The sequence below is a fragment of the Antedon bifida genome, chromosome 10, assembly GCF_963402885.1.
Source record: "Antedon bifida chromosome 10, ecAntBifi1.1, whole genome shotgun sequence".
Classification (NCBI taxonomy): Eukaryota; Metazoa; Echinodermata; class Crinoidea; order Comatulida; family Antedonidae; genus Antedon; species Antedon bifida.
The window spans coordinates 20,177,767-20,193,384 of NC_136235.1; the positions used below are offsets into that span (position 1 = coordinate 20,177,767).

The 15,618-nt window shown below is 32.7% G+C and overlaps 3 protein-coding genes across 3 annotated transcripts in view; 1 reads left to right on the forward strand and 2 right to left on the reverse strand.

Moving 5' to 3' along the window:
- Positions 1-648: 648 nt before the first annotated feature.
- Positions 649-4,790, reverse strand: LOC144854365 (uncharacterized). Its single transcript, XM_078712315.1, has 2 exons — positions 4,476-4,790; positions 649-1,544 (listed from the first exon to the last, which is right to left on the reverse strand). Exons 1-2 carry the CDS (start codon positions 4,513-4,515, stop codon positions 1,042-1,044), a joined length of 543 nt encoding a protein of 180 aa, XP_078568441.1. The 5' UTR covers positions 4,516-4,790; the 3' UTR covers positions 649-1,041.
- A 6,910-nt stretch (positions 4,791-11,700) lies between these two features.
- LOC144854430 (uncharacterized) lies at positions 11,701-13,787 on the reverse strand. Its single transcript, XM_078712385.1, has 2 exons — positions 13,512-13,787; positions 11,701-12,352 (listed from the first exon to the last, which is right to left on the reverse strand). The coding sequence occupies exons 1-2, from the start codon at positions 13,558-13,560 to the stop codon at positions 11,964-11,966; spliced, it is 438 nt and encodes a 145-aa protein (XP_078568511.1). The 5' UTR covers positions 13,561-13,787; the 3' UTR covers positions 11,701-11,963.
- A 1,654-nt stretch (positions 13,788-15,441) lies between these two features.
- The window catches only part of LOC144853554 (long-chain-fatty-acid--CoA ligase ACSBG2-like), a 28,459-nt gene continuing 28,282 nt past the window's right edge, over positions 15,442-15,618 (forward strand). The window contains exon 1 of the mRNA XM_078711260.1: positions 15,442-15,561. The gene's annotated coding sequence lies outside the window, so the exon portion shown is untranslated. The remainder of the gene's footprint in view (positions 15,562-15,618) is intronic.

Genomic DNA, 15,618 nt, shown 5'->3' on the forward strand with positions numbered 1-15,618 from the left:
TTATTTTTGTTTAAATGATTGGTTTAGACAGTATTATTATTAGTCGCGTGGACGCGACTCTATAGTTCACTATGTCGGTCGGTCTGTCGGTCTGTCGGTCTGTCTGTCGGTCCGGTATCACTATGCATAGCACGCGACTTAATGGCTGTTGGCCTTGTTTTTTTTCATACGTCAAACAGCGTGCCAATAATGAAGGAGTCACGTGGTGGTTATATTTTTCTGTGACAGAGTCATAATTTGAACCCAGGTCCCTGGGACTGGTAACCATGCAGATTATTATTAAAATCATTAGCAGTGCGTTGGACGTTGGACTACTGATCGTGAGACCGAGGTTCGAATCCAACTCTCGCCGCATTGCTTGTATCCATAATACTTTACTTACGTTTGCCTCTCTCCACCCAGGTGTATAAATGGGTACCCAGTTAGATCAAGACACAACTTTGCGCTGATTACTAGCTGCATTATGGAAGCATGTTTCCATAAGTGTTTGATCCAAAAAAAAATTACTGGGGTAATAATGTTTCAGCGCATTGAGAGCTTGCTTATATGCGCTATATAAGAATGAACTATTATTATTATTATTATTATTATTATAAATCATATTATGCATTTCTTTAAACAATTGAAGAAGTAATTCCAACAAAATAATCACAAAATATATTATTTTATTGACAAACACGTACTTATACTATTCATTCATACAATATCTATCAATTCTGAAAGAGATACAGCATACAGTACATTCAGTGTCATCGTCGCTAGGTGTATCGTAGGTGCAGCATATACTTGAATCTGACCTTTGTATTAATCATGACGTCACAAATACACTCTAATAATACGAATAAAGATTTGCTAATATTTACAATATATTGCAGCCAACTATCTGTATCCTGAAGTCAGTAATTACGTACTGTATTTTAATCATCAACGAGTCAATATAGAACGTAAGTAATATATACAACGTATAGGCTATATATAATATGTTTAAAAGATATTTAGATTTTAGATGGAACGTAAAGAATTGTCTTTCTGTGAATACATTTACTTCTTTCTTATGTACAGAATAATTCCTGCAGCTGCCGCCAGAGCACCGACGATTCCAAGTGTTGTAGCTACACCAACTGCCGTGGCACTGAATCCGCCAGCTCTTACAGTTTGATCGCTAGCCTTCATTCCTAGAACAGCTCCAGAAGAATCGCCTGCTTCAGCCTCTACCGCATTGCCGTTGGCATTGAAGTTATTTCCAGCAGCTCCTCCTCCTGCACCAGCTAGTCCTCCAAAAGGAGCTGGGGTGGTATCCTCTGCGTCAGGAGCATCTGTACCATCTACTGCATTAGGGTCTGTTACGTCTACCTCTTCTTCTTCGCTTGAGCTGCTGTCTGAATCGGGATCTGGTTGGGATGTTGCACCTATTGGTAAATTGCTTTCTTCTGCAGCTTCTGCGGCGTTTTCGCCAGCTTCAGACAGCTCACTCTCAGATTCAAATTCAGATACATCAGGGACAACAGTTGGTGTTGGTTGAGTTGAAACCCGTACGGAAAATACTGAAAGAAAAAACATAACAACTTAATTCATCATTTATTATTAGATCAAAATTATTTTTTAATATATTTTATTAGCCAATAACTTGAAAATTATATTCCAATTGCGATTATGACGACCATTTTGCAATATATGATGGATTCTCGGAAATTTATTTTATTAAGGCATGATTGGTGGCGTGTTATGTCGCAATGCAATGCTATTGGTCGCGCGTATTTAATTTACATATCAGGTGAAGGTTTATATTGACTAGGCTGCGTAAGAGCGTTGTTTCGGCAGAAGAATTTTAGTCATTATATATCGTTTTATTTTTTAAGATGAGAATTATCGCCGATACTGTGAGTATTTAACTTTATATTTTTAATTAATAATTATAGAGAAGTGACCATATAATAGTGTATGATATCTGGTGATTGTTTTTATTGTTGTGTGATGAAATTATATAGGATTTTTTCCTGCGGTATAAATTGGATTAACGAGAAAGAAAATAAGTTAGTCAGCGCAAACACAGCCTCATTATATTGCATATTATTCTGTTGCATGGGATATCTGGTTTCGCACACCAAACATTAATGGTCCAAACTGACCATTCAATATTATGGGATTCCCGAACCATAACAAATATATAATTTATAACACCACATACAGACATAAACTTTCAAAAAATGATTATTAAAGTTGTTTGTGTAGATTTTGGAATGACCTCTAAATACCCCTGACAATTATTGTTGATGAATATGATGTACGCACTTTCGATGGAAGGAGTAGGAGCTAAAATTAAAACAAAGTGACCTGTAGGAACTTTATTCAAATAATCCACAGGAGAATATATTATAGACTTGTACTGACTGGCATCAGGAAATTCCAGAATAAAAATAACCCTGTTGGTTAAATGCAAGAAAGATAAACTCTGTCTACACTATCAAACTGTTGTAACAAAAAAATATGATGTGCCCATATATGGAAACGATGATGTCATATCACTACCATATGTGAGCATATCACTACCATATTTGGGCACATCACACTTTTATTGTTACATAAAGTTTGTGAGAGAGCTTTAAAAAATTAAAAGATATCAAAAGAACAATAACAAAAAATCTTAAAAATCCAAAATCACCAAACCGATTAAAACCTGTTTTCTTTAATATTTACACGTAGGGAAGCAGTATAGGCCTACCCATCAAATTGCACGTTTACCTAAACGTAAGTAAATACAATACTATTCCTAAACACAAAAGCAAGAATGCTCACGTGTCAAGTGTAGGCCTAAATACAATTTGTGATTGGTCTAAATTGAGACTATTTACCGGATCTGTTACTAAAATCACTCTGTATCTTATAAACTGAGATTTTACTATTCAATTATCGACCAAATACACCCATGAGGCATAATATTAGTGTATAATTGATTATAAATTATAGATATTAATTATGACTCATCGTTATGCGACCTTATATTGATAACTACACTGACTAGGCTACCCCTATCGTCTAATACCTCGTAATCCGGGGTGATTCATCATTTAAAAAAACACACACAGTAACTTTTACATTTAAACTTAAATTTGCTTTTCGATGGCTTATTTTATATTACTGAAACATCAAGTAATTTGAAGTTAATAGGCCTACTCCTACAGTTAGGCCTATAGATTGCCCAGTATATACCAATGTTATACATTTTGTACTGTATACTGTAAAAGTTATCGAATTATGTTACAACCTGCTCATAATATATACCGTACTGAAGGGGGAGTGGGGTAACTCTTTATTGTCAATAAATATTTATAGCATGAAGGTACAAATTATTTTTACCTTCATGGTTAAACTATGCAAATATTGTTTATTAGATCATGGAAGTAAAAATAATTACCTCCATGATTGGATCAGTAAACTAAATCCTAACAAATATAATATAGAGACCCAAATTAAAATTTTTACTAAAAAACAATAATTTATTAATTTCATATAACATGACTGGAACTGTATCAAAGTATTGCTTCTTTTTTTTTTTATGTAATAAAACGTTAAATCTGAATCTCAAAATTCGACATTCTAATTTGTTTTCGTTTATCTTTAATCCTTTTGAAACAATTCATTTCATGTAAAATGAAAATTAGATAACTTCTACCAGTTCACATTTTCATATTGCAACTTAGTTTGTTTTAATGTAATATATTAATCAAGCTGGAATTTTAATTAAAACTTAAATACAAATTTGCTATGTGTCTATAAATGTCGATAAAGGTATAATTATTCGAGCTAACTATACAGTAGGTAGGATATTAGGATAAAACAGCTGTTAGTACCGGTAGCAAATGCTGGAGATTTGCCATTCCATAAATAGTACTACTCGATATTGAGGTTGAAAGGCAGAATTTAAAATATAGAAAACTCTTCAATTTTGACACTTTGTCATGGACTTGTAAACTATAATTGATTCTTGCAAAACATTCTGTAAAATAAATTTTACAGATGATATTTGTACAGCATAGATATACATACTGCATACTGTTATTTAAAAAAAAATCAATTCCAATATTACAACAAACTCCTATCAATCTAGACGTCAAAATTAGGACATGATTATCAATTAGTTTAATTTAACTAATAAAAAATTAATTAAAGAAATTATTAATTTAACAAAAATATCTCATAATATGCAATAGGCCTATACCATGCCATTGTTGAAAATGTGTTATGCTAACACGTGACAAATTAGATGCATGGCTAGTAGTTGGGAGTTTTCAACGAGTCATTAGTTAAGTCTAAAACCATAAAATTTAAATATATTTCTAAAATTATTTATCATAAGTAGGCCTAAACAATAACACGTGCGTGATTGCAAAACATGTGCTTGCATATGGTAAAGTATAAGCTAAGTTCGTTCAGGCTAGCATAGCATGCAACAACAACTGTACAGTGATACATACCGCATAGTGCCAAAAGTAGAAAGTTGATTGCGATCTTCATGTTGAATAGTAGATAATTTGCTAACAAAACTTGTGAATGAAAATCAGAGAAAACGTGTATTACTTGCACTCAGTCGGAAAATGAGTTGTTCTGGTGCTTGGAGGTCAAACCTTGCGCTTTTGAAGCAAAAAATTCCCCAGAACCAAACGACAACGTGAACATGTTTCGTCAATGATTTCTCATCGTTATTAACAAGGTCTGTCATAAGCAGCAAAGGAAAGCGTCGGGTCATGTTCAGCTGCAACAGGTTGTATCTCCTACACCTAGAAATCTGACTAATCCCGCTGAGCAGCTTAATTTTTGACGTCAATCAACGGTGCATAATTTTACGCATCATTGTTTTTGTAATATTGCAACTTTTATGTAAACATCCAATTATCTATTTATGTATTGTATAAATTATTTTTATATTTCACTTCATCTTTTCCTCTATAATGTTAGCTATATAACGTTATCATCGTATAGATTTTTTTAGCAGAGAAATGCAATTTGAGGGTATTCTGTGCGCTTTGATATTTTAATGTGAAAAAGAAAGAAAGTTTAACGTTTTCTAAAACACAAAAACTCCCTAACTTTTTTCAACTTTATTTTTCTCGCTAAAAATTCCTTTTTATTACCTTACCTTAAACAATAAATACATCTCAAATTTAAACCTTAAACATGTTTATTTAGTTAAATTAATTAATGTTTATAACGATATAATTTCATTAATCAATGCACTTTGCCAACTTTTTCCAATAAAATAATAATATTTGGCAAAACTTATTAAGGTTTTCGAAATTGCCCTTTTGAAGGCTCCGGAAAATACTTTTAATTGTTTTGACTATGTGTCTTGGGTTTTTCTTGTAAAAGTAATTCGAAAACAATAATTGAGACTGTATTATTATTTTTAAGTAAAATCTGTTATTCTCAACGATTATAGGCGACGTCTTATATAAGTCAAATATGCTCTCCAGATGGAATGCCACTCCTGAGATGATTAGTAGCAATTAGTACAGTCTCGTTTATTTTTAATTAATTTATATGTAATTTTACTTTCTATGGACCAGAGATTCCGAAATAAAAGATTGATTAATTGATTGATTGAATCATGGAGAAACTCCATGATTGAATACATAATTCGCCTGATACTGTACCAATAATTGGTTAAATAAGCTAATAATGATAAACACATCAGACAATTTTAAAATGTCACAGTAATTTATTACAAAATAATAAATTATAATACTGTATAATTGTTTCATACTAAGTTTAAGGGAAAACAATTTGCATTGTACATTTCAATACTAAGTTCAACTTTGGAATATTAAATAATGCCAATTTCAAAGCAAATATTGCTGACGGCATAAAATAAAACCCCCTCAATCCGTCACAAGGCCTCGATTTGAACTATAACACTCATTTTCAAAGTGCACAGTTTTCTCCGTAATAGAAGCCCCTTCATCGCTGTGACGATTATACATTTGTTTTGCATGCGGAACCCTGTACCATGCACGGCTTACAAATCCTTACTTAAATAGCATGGCCCGTGTCTTGAATCTTTCCAACTTGTTACTAACCGTTTCCTTTCGATTCTGACTCATGTTACATAAGTATTGGCGAATTTATAGTTATTGTTATTATTATTATTGATGATGATGCGGGCCCGGAATGTTTAGTAGGTATATGACACATTAAAGGGAGCGGGGGCTATGCATAACATTCATGCGTATGATGCCTCATGTAAATACATAGAATTGTGTCATAATGTGAACGTTTCTTTATATGTAGTGCAATGACGATTGTAATTGAATGTATTTTCCTAGCCGATAAAAAAGAGAGATACCCTCGTATAAGTGCGTACCTGGATAAAAACCTACAATAACAAACAAATAATATTAATAATAAGTTAAGTATAATTTGATATCCAAAAGGTTAGAGTTATTTATATTATTCATACACATTTGTGCATCTTTCTAATTCATCATTATTAGAATAATACAGGTTCTTTCCAATGTTATTTACAGTTTACTGTAATTACTACGTGGTTACAATAATAATAAAACAAAACAAATATATAATTATGACTAGAGGCATGTTTGTTCGTTCGTTTGTCTTATAGGTGTCTCATTTTTTAAATGTTATCTATTTTTATTCAACACTAAAAAAACTCCATCATATGCTAGTTTACGCGCTATAGGCCCTGTACAATAGACTCTTGCTTAAACATAAAACTATTTAGTATCGTCGATAATTCAAATCTGTGTTTATGATATTTATTTGTATTTGCAGAGATGTAGGCCTAAAACATCTATACAAAGAGAAAACAGTCTTCATCAGTCAGCAATCGAAAGTAACTTTTCCAACTGTTTTCGGAAATGCTTAATATTTGCATCAAGATTCAGCATCAGGGCATTCCTTATCAAACATAAATATCATGCATGAAACAGAACAGATGTATCAATTGATTACCGTCAGATTAAGTGGGAATAACAGGTTAATACAATTCTTTAGCAGGGATTCAAACGTGAGCGTCCCATACACCGCGCCCATTAAAGATGTATTGTCCCGAAAAAACATGAAAAATGAAGATTAATTAAATCAGACTTTGAATATGTAATTTTGTAGTTTTAATAAAGTTAATCACTTCCATAGAAAAAAAAACGAAAAAATAATGTTTTCACTTGTAAAATGACAAACAAATGGTTAAATTCAACAATAAATCTATTGGCTGGCAGCCAATTTGACCATTTTTTGCTTTAAATTACATTTTTTCAGGTAATTACAATTTTTTTCGATCCAATTTTTGGTTAAAGTGGATAACTATTATGTTACATTAAAATGGAATATTAAAAAAAAATGTTTTAAGAATTATTTTTCAGGGGGATAATACATCTTTAATGTTAACATATCTGTTGAGTTGTGAATTTTCCAGGGTAGTGCAATAACATAGTTGAATGCGTTGCTTCCTCATTTAACATGCGCCATGCCAGTTCAATTTAACGATACATTTATTTTGTTTCGTCTAATTACGAACATGCTTTTAAACCATACAAAGATAATTATGTTAACCAAGATTATTTTTAGCATTTTTTAACACACGCCCAAGAAGATGATCATGTGACTGACATGACTAGAAAGAAAAAGAAAGAAAAGAGGTGAAAGCTTTATTAGACCATGGTTCCAACTTTTTCCCAAATTAGAAGAAGAACTGTCGCAAATTGGAAATGGATTTATTTTTTTCTAATTGGAGATAGGTTATTTTAAATACTGATTCACACAAAATTGATAATATTCCGGGACAAAAATAAAAAAAAGTTTAACAAAGATGGACGACATATTGACATAATTCAGCATGATGTGTTCACACTGAAATAATATATGTATCTATTATTATTTAATGAAATTGATATTTAAATGGGGTTCTTTCTTTTATAATCATTTAGGCCTACATTATAATAAGTTTCCCCTTTTCTTTGTTTAAATCAGTTATTTTTATTTGCTGTCATATTGATATTGTCATCGGTCAAAGAAAATAAAAGAAGTTTTCATTGTCATATTATTATCTTAGCTTTGCTTCATTTAGTGCACTTTTAAGTATTGTCTGCAGCAGATCCATTTTCCAGTTTTTCGTAGTCTTTTGTATGCTCCGTTTCTATTGTATAACGTGTGATCTTGTTGATACCTAAGTTTTATCTAATAAATATTACATTTACTTTTTATGTAATTGTGGACCATGTTCTTTTAGTTAGTATAGGCCCGAGTTTGAGTTAACTTTGTAAAGCTTGGTTCCCACTAGCGACGCAACGTAACGCAACCTACGCAAATGCCCTTCCAATATTTGTGTTTTCCCCCGCATGCGTGAAATCAAACCTTTTTTGCAGCACTGTTGCGTCGTCGGTTCCCCGTGATTACGCAATATAGCACTTTGTGTCGATACTGCGTTGCGTTCTAGTGGGAACCACGCTTAACTAAACGTATTTACGTTTATGTTTACTAAACGCATCTTTACTTAATGTTAATAATAATGACGACACGTTGATTTTATACATTTCTGTACATTGAGATTATAAATTGTATTGTCATTGTTTAATTGATATTGACATCAACTTTGATGCGTTGTTGATTGTCTATAATTTCATGTGTATATTTATATCGACACGTGCTGTGGAAATAGCTGTCATCTATCTAGGTCAAAATGATATATTCTATGTTATTATTCATGTAAATGCTTTCCCCTACTTAAACGTTTAAGTATCTAAAGGGTCAATTTAATTAAAATATGATCAATAAATAAATATTATTATTATTATTCGTTTTAGTTGCATACCAGAAATTTCCAATAACGAACTTTGTTTTCACCAGACGATAATGTGTTCACAGTAGTCACACAAGGATATAGGTACATTAAAATATTTGATTGAAATAAGTTGTACTGTAGGCCTAGGTGAAATAAGTAGTTTATCAGCTTTAAACAGGATTTGAACCCAATACCCTGTTATTGGTAGGCAATTTTCTGGGATTGATAGGCAAACTAAAACCTCATTGTTTATTTTTTTGCAGTGAAGTCATTACTATGCATGCGCAGTAAATATAGGGCAAATTACACGGTCTGGACAGACATGCTACAATGGCTTTATCAATTATAGATTTAGGGTAAAGATAAAGATGAATCATGATTTGTAGATCCTGGTCAGTCTTTAATTGAATAATCCAATCAAATTAGTTGTTATATTGCATGATGTCAATCATATTGCACCGTGTTGCGTGAGCAATCGTTTAGTTTCTAACGCTTGAGTGATCTGAGCCAAGGAGGTTAAAATGGCCCCCTGAAAACAAATCACCTTCATTTAAGTAGGTAAAACTATATTTGCCAAATATGATTCATTAAGGTCCAACCTCTATTGTTAAGCCTCAACGTGTGAATGTCCCTTTCTTGGCAAGAAATGTTGCCAACATCATTACAAATGTGGAATCTCTTCTGCCGGGCTTGCCGAAGGAAACACAAGAAAGATGCTCATGTGCTTTTAATGTCCGTTGATTTGTAATTAAGTACTTGATTTTACCTTCATTAAAAATCCCGCATTATATAGTTTATATTTATGAATAAATTGATGGTCGCTGACTTGACCAACAGATGCTCCATAACCAACAGTACTTTTTTTTTGCAAATGAAGAAACCTCCCTGTCTTTTTCCGAAATTTACTGGATAATTTATCCCATGATTGGCCCCGTTTTAAATAAAATGCATTTACAGAATAACGTCAGCTCATTAATTAGACTATAGACTAGGCAAGGCTGGTTGGGGAAGAAGTCCCGTCCCATGTCCCTGACTTGGCGGGAACATTGTCACTGCAACACTTCAGTAGCACGTTCATAACATGTTTCATTAACAAGTAAACCATCTCAAAAACACCTTAGATAATATTTCTGAAGGTTATTGTATACAAAGTCATTTCAATGAATGCAATAATAGATATATATTGATTAATTAGGTTGTACTTCTTGCTGCCAAGTATGGGTCACTCAAATGGCCCTTACACCTTATTTGGTGCGTACACTGCCAAGTATAGTTCCCTCAAAAGGCCATTATACCTCATTTGGTGCGTACAGCAATAACTCTGGATTGGCAAGGGACAATATCAATGCATGCTTTGGTAACATCTTTCGTAATAAACTTAGGCAATTTCTGTAAGTTGCGCAAATGGCCCTAATATAATGTTGATTGAATTAATTATGTTTTAGGGTTATACTTGCCAAGCGTGATTCATCCAAATACAGGACCTCCGACATACAGTATCATAGTGATATCCCTGGTATGATACTTGGTGATCTGACCATTCTGACAGCAATTCACAATAAAGCAGTTTATGCCAACAATGTATCTCTATTTCTATATTTTTTTAATATATTATTCAACGTGACAAAAAGATGGAATAATAGTTTATAACGTTCTGCAACTGAACGACATTTTGGTTGGTTCTGAGCGCATTTGTAGACAACAAAATACTCAAGCCTAGCCTACACTAGCAAACATTAAATGTATTTTCTTTTCTAATACGTTCTATTTTAATAGCTCACTTTGTCGGTCGGTCGGTCTGTCGGTCGGTCGGTCGGTCAACACTAACTCAAATTTGTGCACGTGACTGCACCCATGTATATGGCCTTGTTTATTTGTAAAATAGGTATCATCATCCATAGAAAGTGTTTGAGGTAAAAGAACCATGTCAATTAGTTTCAAATAAACATATATTATTAAACAATACTATTGATTATTAGTCAAACGTCATTCAATTTTCATTGAAATGACACAGTAGACTAACCTTCCATCAGTGACGTCTACATGTTGTGCTGCAATATTACTGTTTGCGCATGGGAGTGAACATTTCACAGTGACGTCAGCTGTTAGGGCGGTCCGCTAATATTATTTTTGGTTTTAGCCAATAGATGAGTATATCTTTAAAATACGATGCCAACATCAACGATTTCACCTTCATACTTATGTGTTTACATTGGCCATTGCGTGATTGGACATTTTAAAACCAAATTTAGAGAGAATTAATACATTTTTTTCAACGGCATTAAAAAAAATATTATGATCGTGATTGGTCACATGCTGTGTGCTTCCCACAATCCCCCATCTTAGAAACATTTGTTATACAAGTAAGTAAGTACCGTAGTTTATATTTGCTGCAATTTGTTGTAAGTACCTAGTTTATATCTGCTGGCTGCTTTTACGTTATTTCGAGGGCTTTTTCAAATTTCGTAAGTCCTTGATTGACACCGAAGTGTTTAAGTTGATGTCGTGAATAATGTTGCCGAACTTCCGATGACTTCCAACAGAATAGTAAAATTAGGATGAACTTGAGTTTTATGACACTTTGGTAACAATTAAGGACTTATGAAAGTTGGAACAGCTCTCGAAAAAATTCGTAAAAGCAGCAGAAGATATAAACTAGGTACTTGCAACAAATTGCAAAACGTTCGGCGTGTTTCCGAAATGTATAATTTGTTGTATAATGTGCACACACCACATTTTAAACCCAAGCATACGTCACTGTATTACTCTAATATTCGGTGAAATTAAACCAAACTTTATGATTAAAACGATACAAACATTTCTTTTTATTTTCATTATTTTACTATAAAATAAATTCCAGAAAAATAATGTTTTCTCTTTATTACGTTTGTACTATGCCTACTATTTTTGTTTTGGTCTGTCTGTTAAATAATCAATAGTATCTGTATAAATGTGTAAAAAGTGTGGCCAAATAAGAATGTTATTATTCTCTTACAACTCCATATGACCGATAAGAAAATTCAGTTAGATAAATAGATAAATCCATCAAGTTAATGTGAAACTTCTTCGATACTTCAATACATCCTATTATTAATATTGTCAATTAAGAAACCAAATGAACTTTGTGTTCCTATCATGTCAACATGGTGATGTCCTCAAATTCATTTATTTACTCGACCTCTTCGTCCCCCAATCTTTGTTTTCTCCGTTGAACCATCACAAATACGGCAACTGCGGCGCTTATCGACACGATGCCAACAGCTGCGACGATAGCACCTATAACGACTGAAGTAGTACTTTCAATTGTGCCCATGTAATTAATGTCCCCTGAGGGTGGTGCTAAAGTATTAGTGTCCTCGATATTAATGCCCATGTTTGTAGCACTGGATTCAGGGGCGTCCCCGCCGCCATCAGAACCTTCACTCTCGCTTTCGATTTCACTACTCTCGGCTGAGTCGCCCTCGTTGCCGCCTTCTAACTGAGATAAAGATGATAGGCCGACCAAAGATGACGGGTTGGCATTTTCCAAGTCAATTTCTGATTGGGCCTTTGTGTAAGCTTAAATAAATATAAGAAAAATTCGGGTTACTTACAATCAACTTATATTACATTTATAAATTAAAATTGTATCTTTGAAAATAAATATTTTGAGAATACAATTGAAATATTGTGATGTTGCATACATAAGCACTATCTTATAATCACTAAACATAAAATTTATAACATAAAACATACAGGTGTCGAGAGCCACAGAAAATCAAAAGATGTTAAATGTGCTCTCCCTGCCTCAGCACTAAAGCATGTATAAATAGACTATTGTCAGCTGTTCAGTAATGTACTGTGTCGTAACGGGTAATGCTCTGTTTCGAGTACTCCTAAGCTTCAGCTTGGGTTCGAATCTCTGCCGATTTTTATTTTTTTAATGAAAAAGAAATATTGTTTTTATTTGCGATTACTACCGTAATAAATACATAAATAGTATAAAAATGCATTTATGGTTTGTTACGTCTATTCTGTTCTTTATATACACAATTTAATACGTAATAATATAAAACGGTATTTCAATGAATAATCACAACCGACGTTAGGCCTAAAGTATTACATGATGTAAACGCAATCACAGGTCACTACATGCTTATTAAATACAGGAAGGTCAAATTAATTACAAGCTATAACGTTTAATCTAATAAACTTTTTTAAATACATTTTATAAAGTGAAGTTTTGTAATTTGAATGTTGCGTTTTAATTAAACTGTCAACGTAATCACCATTTCACACATTAATATTTCGATCATAAGTAACGGAAGAGGAAACGTAAAGATATTCACCATAGCACTTGTGACGTCAGAAGGGGATTGTGTCGGGGCGTGGTATAAAAATTGTCGATGAGTACAAAACGAATGACATTCAATTAACATCAATAATGTGAACTATAAATTATTGTTGTAACATAGAGGGAGTGACGAAGCAACACATGGACCCACTATCAGTCTAATCCATATACAATGTAGTAACATTATAAGTGAACTTTTTTCGAAACTCGATGAAGCATGTACATCTATTACAAGTACTATTAGTGACTAAATGAATGAATAAATGGATTACGCGACAGAAATTTACAGTCTTTCAAGAATAATATGGTATTATATTATAATATAAACCCAGACAATTTGTCAGACGATATTTTTTAAATAATAATAATAAATGTGACACTTACCAAAACATAACAAGCCGATGAGTAGTAACGTTTTGAAATAATTCATCATGAATTTGCAAACTTCGAAAAGTCTCTAAAATAATTTGTAGCCTTGTGAAACTTTTAACAAAGAACTTTTACAGGAAAATTAAAAGAGGGGAAATTCAACGAGTCTTCAGATAATATGCGGTCGTCGGTGTACTTGTCTTACTAATACAATTCTCCTAGAGTTCATAGTTCAAAGTCACGCATCACTGAGCAATCTATCACCAAAACTTTTTAACTTGTCACTCCCACTTGATTGTCAAGACGATTAGGACTATTAAAATTGAAACGATCACCGTCACATGGAAATTGTCATTAATTACTTTTCTGTGTAGGCCGCAGGTCCTGATTTTTTCATAGAATAATTTCAAAAAAATATAGCACCATCAAAGCTATGCCTATTCAAACTTATATACAATGGAACAAGGCCATACGTGGCTGCAGTCGCGTGCTCAATTTGACTTTACCGACCGACCGACCGACCAACCGACATAATGAACTGTAGAGTCGCGTTTACACATGACTAAAAATGTTGCCGTCACTTTCTATTTTGTTATGAGTCAAATCTTTAATGCAAACAAAGAATAATGTAAACATGTATAGGAAATGAAATGTGGTATTATAAAGCAAGAAAGAAACATGAAAACAAAAATAGAAACAAAAATAATGTAGGCCTATGATGCTACCTTAGAAACTGTTTAATGCATGTATTTGTGGTTAGACAGTGAAACACAAGAATTTACTAGGCTATATATTTTAAATATGTGAAAATATGGAAAGTATAAATATGCCACAATAGGAATTTAGGAGAAGGAGGAAATAACAAGTTTATAACAATTGAACAGACCCTAATAATTAATTATTAATAAGCTAAGAATGATACATTTGATTGCAGTTTGTTGAATATTCAAATGTTAACAAACAATATTAAGATAATACTCTTCTTTTAAGCATACTTTTGATCTATTTTATCACTTTTTATGATATTTTGTTTTTGTTTATATGTATAATTGCCAAGTTTATGGACGAATAAATACTCTTAATATCTTAAATAAAGAAAACTGCCTAAACTTGGCACCCTACTGTAGGCTAAACTAAGAAAATGACAACTTAACATTGTTATTTCAATTCTAGTTATGCTATTTTGAATTATGAAGATTAACATCCAACTTTTAAGAAGAAGCAGTCAGTTGAGTGGGCGATATAAGATGTGAGATGTGTTTTGGGCATCCCATATAGTCTTATAACTTGTGTACGTATTGTAAGACTTTTAGGATTAAATAAAACATTGTTAATGACGTTATGACACAGTATCACATTATGGTGGGCGGAAAACACATGATAATGAACATTTTGTACAAAAATAGATACTTAGTCATAAAGGTTTAACCACTTTTAAACTTATAATCAGATTGTCATGATTTTGGCTTATTATATCAGCTTTAGTTGTATACTTTTATTATATAGGCCTTTATTAGACATAATTGAGGTCTATAATAGTGATTGATATTTTTGAAGATGACTGTACAACATTTCAGCTGCCAGACCTTCAACATATTATAAACTTAAAATAATAGAATATAACCAGACATTAAACCAACTGTCGTAGCTTTGACAACACTACGCGTTTTGCAAGACTAGTTTAAAAGCTGATATTGCGCATTAATAACAATTTTCCACTCGTCAACACGAGGCCCAAGTAAAGGTTATACATGTCCAACACCCGATTGGCCGAAGTAAAAAGTTAGAATCAACTTAAAAATACAATCTATAGCGCCCTCTATAATATGATAAATCTTCGACTACTGAACTTGATTTCAGTTACTGACGAGAGCTGTTGCTATGTTATCTGTCACAGTCAGTGACGGGTGTCATAAACCGAACGAAAAGGGTAATTTGCATAGAACTATCCAGGTGTATCCTTGTTTAGATTTGTTGAGGAACGTAGGCCTAGTAATTACACCTCACATCAACCTTAATAGACAAGGAAGGTGTCGCACCTCAGCAAACAGAACAGATGATCGTTGTAAGTAAGATACGCATCATACTCTATATTGTAATCCTACTTGTAATAACTATATAA